General features: G+C 34.8%; 1 protein-coding gene across 5 annotated transcripts; it reads left to right on the forward strand.

Annotated features, from left to right (window-relative positions):
- The first annotated feature begins 331 nt into the window (after nucleotides 1-331).
- LOC145068397 (uncharacterized) lies at nucleotides 332-3,865 on the forward strand. Of its 5 annotated transcripts, none has more exons than XM_079015362.1 (6): nucleotides 332-680; nucleotides 859-954; nucleotides 1,031-1,298; nucleotides 1,369-1,500; nucleotides 2,167-2,639; nucleotides 2,938-3,215. In XM_079015362.1, exons 3-6 carry the CDS (start codon nucleotides 1,046-1,048, stop codon nucleotides 2,983-2,985), a joined length of 906 nt encoding a protein of 301 aa, XP_078871488.1. In that variant the 5' UTR covers nucleotides 332-680; nucleotides 859-954; nucleotides 1,031-1,045; the 3' UTR covers nucleotides 2,986-3,215. The 5 variants fall into 5 exon arrangements, with proteins under 5 accessions (XP_078871488.1, XP_078871486.1, XP_078871487.1 ...); XM_079015360.1 differs by having other exon boundaries at nucleotides 333-728; nucleotides 2,928-3,865; XM_079015361.1 differs by having other exon boundaries at nucleotides 333-728; nucleotides 1,044-1,298; nucleotides 2,928-3,865.
- The last annotated feature ends 502 nt before the right edge of the window (nucleotides 3,866-4,367 follow it).

Consider the following 4,367-nt stretch of genomic DNA (forward strand, 5'->3'; position numbering starts at 1 on the left):
GACCTCCACGTGTTCGATGGAATGTCTGGCAAATAAGTTCTATCTTGGGCTTCAAAATTAAATAAGAAGGAAAATTTAAAGGACAATAATTATGAAGCACTGGATTAGACTGATGATGCTATAGTTGACCAACTAAAACTATTTTTTATTAGAATTATTAGAATAAGAAGATACAGGGTAGTTGACTAGTTGTATCCTGTGGCAAATGTTGAATTACATAAGCAAAAGCAAAATGTGGAATTGGCTGCTAGGAAAAAATTGAAGGACCAAATGTGGAAAGAAGTTGCTTATAAGGGCTAAAGAGAAAATGTTGCGTTTATAAGTGTTTTCTCCAGGAAGCTGAGCATAACCCTAATGGAGCTCTCTCCGTCGTTCCCTCTAACAGCAGATAATTTTCTGATCTTGTTTGTGTTCTGATGCTGTCAACGAACCGATCTAGTTGATTGTGGTGAACTGTAAGATCTAATTGATTAGTTGTCAACGTACCATAAGATCTTTTTGGAGTTCTGTTAGTTGATTTGTGGTCAACGAACCGTAAGGTCGAAACTCGTTAAGCTTTTTGCAAAGAGAGATGGCGTAGCCACCGTGAGAGCGCCTTACCAGTTACGCAATCCGTCAGCGGCCGCCAGACCTTCGAAGAATGTGCGTTAGTTTGACCTCATTTTACAGCCATCCATCAGGTAGTCAGTTTTACGGATTTCGGCTTGAATTACCGACTGTCAAATTTGGTAATTTTATCACTTTGCATAAATTTGGGTTTGAGAATGAAATCCGATGTGTGTTTGGGTTTGGTTATTTTATGTTTTTGAATTGTGGGGTTTTAATTTAGTTTAATTTTATAATTATGTTTGATATTAGGATTCATGATTGAGACGCAGAAGGAAAAAATTGTAGGCAATACATACAAACAGAGCTACATTGAACTTAATAGAAATCACATCCCCCCATTTTAAGGTGATTTCATATCTGTTTCTCGCAGTTTTCTGATTTGGTTTTGATTATTACTATTGTGACTTAATTTGGATTGTAGTTTGCTTCTATAGAAATGAACACATCAAGAGAAAGCTCAGAGGAATTTGATAAAGCCGGTTTAGACCTTTTCAAAGCATCAATGAAAGCTGCTAAGGACATTTTAGACAAACATGAAGGCAATGATGGAAAGTTGCCACTCCAAATGGCAGATTTTTGTGGACCCTTTGATATGTTGGCAAATCTTCAGGGAAAGTCTGAAAGAATGAATTCGACAGAAGAGAGTCGAGGTGGTGTGCTCTTGGCGTGTGTTGAAGCTGAGCTATTCGGTAGCTAGATTTTACTGTCTTGATCTCTTTCCACAATAAACTCTTATTCTAAGCATCAAATACTTTGCAGATGTGGCACAACAAATTGTGAAGGATTGTCCTGAACTTGCAGTGAGTGAACGCATTATCCTCAGAATTCTTGCAATTCTTGCTCGAAAACCTCATGCATTTGGGAAAAAATATAATCCGATTCAAAAATACAGTAAAAATCTCTACTCCTTAATATATATACACACACATAAATAATGGAACTGAACTTAGAATTTAATATAAACATTATAATAAATATTTTTGGTAGCATGTTGGAACGAACATAATTGACCTTTTGTTACCATTTAATGAAATAAATATTGCCAAAGAATTTACCCATGTTTTGAAGACCGGACTGGCCGGTTCGACCGGAACTGGTCCCGGATGCTCTCTCTCTCTCTCTCACATATATATATATATATATATATATATATATATATATATATATATATATATATATATATATGCTCTCTCTCTTTCTCTCAATAGTTGAACAAGTAAACAAGCCACATGCTCTCTTTCTCTCTCTCATATATATATATATATATATATATATATATATATATATATTCTCAGTCAATATGCATCCCTTACCCCTACAACTTAAATTACTAATGTTTATGTTTAAAGTTTCAACATTAAATAAATAAAAAAATGCAAATACAATAGATAAGGGGCAGAATAGTCCTTTAACATGTGATGGGTACTAAAATTGTTATGAAACTTTCCAATAGGGACCAAATGTGCAACAATTTTTTTGGACATGATCCATAATGAACACCTAAACACATGCACCAAAAATGTAATATAGTCTAATATCATTTATTTGGTTTCTTAGTTTATCAATACGATGCGAATGATGGGAATGTTGATGAGGGAAATCAAGCAGTGCAGTTGCTTAGAACCATTTTGCCAAATATTCCCAAACATGAACTTGATGACATGCCAAGTGGTTCTTTGTATCCGATTATGGAAGGAATATCTTCATCCAGTGTCCTATTTGTAGCTGCAGAATTAGGCAACACGGTATTTGTAAATGAGCTAATCCATCATTATCCTCAACTAGTAGTAGAGTTGAATGATAATAAGCAAAGTATATTTCACATTGCTGTCTTACATCGTCATCTTGGAATCTACAACTTATTGCATGGCATAGGCTCAATCAAGGATTCAATAATTAATCTTGAAGACAAAAATGGAAATAATTTGTTGCATTTTGTTGGAATCCGAAAGGAGCCGCTGATGGATAGTCAATCACAGTACCTTCAAGGACCAGCTGTACATATGGAACGAGAACGACAATGGTTCAAGGTAAGCATTTTTTCTCTTTGTGTCTTTTCATTCTCACAAATGCAATTGACTTTAGATTTAGTTTTTGTGCAAAATACCTTCTTTCAGTTTGTTATATGTAAAATGCATGTTAAAGGTAAAAAAATGTGCCTAGAGTTGAGGTTTTAGCATGACACAACCAAAAAAATATTGACGCAAGACAATAAAATTGGGATGGGAAAGCTACATCTTTTTCTTTCATGTGGCGCCTATTATTTATAATGATTGATATGGTCTTTGATCATAACTACCTAATCTATATGTTTATAGATGGTTTCAGATATGCTCCCTCCCTCACTTAGGGAAAAGAAGAATAAAGCTGGCCTAAGGCCACGTGAATTGTTCACCAAGAATCATAAAGAGCTACTTTCCAAAGCTGTAGATTCTGTGGAAAAGACATCTCTTGAATTAATGGTGGTTGCATCAGCTATAGCCATTATATCTTGTGTGATTGATATTGCATTTGTAGGCAGATACGGAAAAGACACAGGCAGGAGTACGTTTATGTTTCATCAAAAGAACTGGTCCATTATATGGAATGGTACCTCTCTTCTATTAGCCTACACCGCAATCTTCATTTCGTTATCCATAGTTCGCTCTAGCTATGTTGAACGTGATTTCTTCTCTTCATCACTTCACAAGCTCAAGTCGGCTGAAATAGTACTTGGCATATCTTTCATGTTCCAGACTTTAGCATTCCTTCACAATTTCGTTCTGCTCTTCCAAGACATCTCTCTGAAGATCCCATCCCTTATGCTAATAATCTGTATCGCGGTCTTTTATCTATTTCGCCATCGCTTCAATTAGTCACTCCCAGATTCCTTATCCAAACAACGGCTTCTCATGTCAATGGTATTTCATATTGGGACCTGAAATATGCTATATTTGATATGATTCCTAATCTATTTCGTCATACATATGGTTGCTTTAATTAGTCTGTGTCAACTTCCTTATCCAAACAGTGGTATCTCATGTTGATGGTATGTAGCTTCTACAAGGCATACATGTTTTCAGGAGATATGTGGATGATAATACATGTAGTTTCTCGTGTGGATGGATCTTGAAATTGCTTAGTGAGCAGGATCCAAAATAAATCAAGGTGTGAAGATCCAAATAAAACTAAGAGTCTTTGTTATATACATTTGTACAGGCCACAATGAGAGTTGTGATGAAAACGTAACAATTTGAAGTGTTCATGTCTTCCAAAATTTGCAAAATCCAAACACACCCTGGACCTTAAACCTTGATGTGGAAAGAAAAGCAGGTCCAGCTTTTATTGCATAAGGAAAATTCCCATGAAAGGGAAAAGACGAAAATAAAAACCAGTTGCTAGGACTATGTTTGAATATAATTCAAACGTGGTTATCATCTGGTATGATAGATAAAAATGTTCTCTAGTGACTAGTAAAACCTTAAGGAACAAACGGCCCTTGAATACTTAACAAAAAAAGTCTTACGCAAAACTAACAAAATTGGTAGAAATTGACGTATGCATAAACTTCTAATCACCCATCACGGGATTTATTATTTGCAAAAGACAAAATTATGTGATTGGTCTGTGCTTTGTAATACAAAAAGTTATGGGGTAAATTACTGATATTTTTTTTTTCTGATGATGAGGGGCTTGAGTATTTAATTTTGACCCACTTAGAGATTGTAATGTCATTTTTTTTATCCTTTTTATTAAATTATAATTTATAATAATATTAA

The sequence above is a fragment of the Lactuca serriola genome, chromosome 8 (assembly GCF_051521515.1).
Source record: "Lactuca serriola cultivar US96UC23 chromosome 8, Lser_US96UC23_V15, whole genome shotgun sequence".
Lineage (NCBI taxonomy): Eukaryota > Viridiplantae > Streptophyta > Magnoliopsida > Asterales > Asteraceae > Lactuca > Lactuca serriola.

What these genes read in the sequence shown, in the direction of transcription:
- LOC145068397 (XM_079015360.1), top strand. Translation starts at nt 1,046, where the DNA reads ATGAACACATCAAGAGAAAGCTCAGAGGAATTTGATAAAGCCGGTTTA. An exon ending in TGTTGAAGCTGAGCTATTCG is followed by an intron (nt 1,299 to 1,368) that starts GTAGCTAGATTT and finishes AATACTTTGCAG; the next exon opens with ATGTGGCACAACAAATTGTG. An exon ending in TAATCCGATTCAAAAATACA is followed by an intron (nt 1,501 to 2,166) that starts GTAAAAATCTCT and finishes TTGGTTTCTTAG; the next exon opens with TTTATCAATACGATGCGAAT.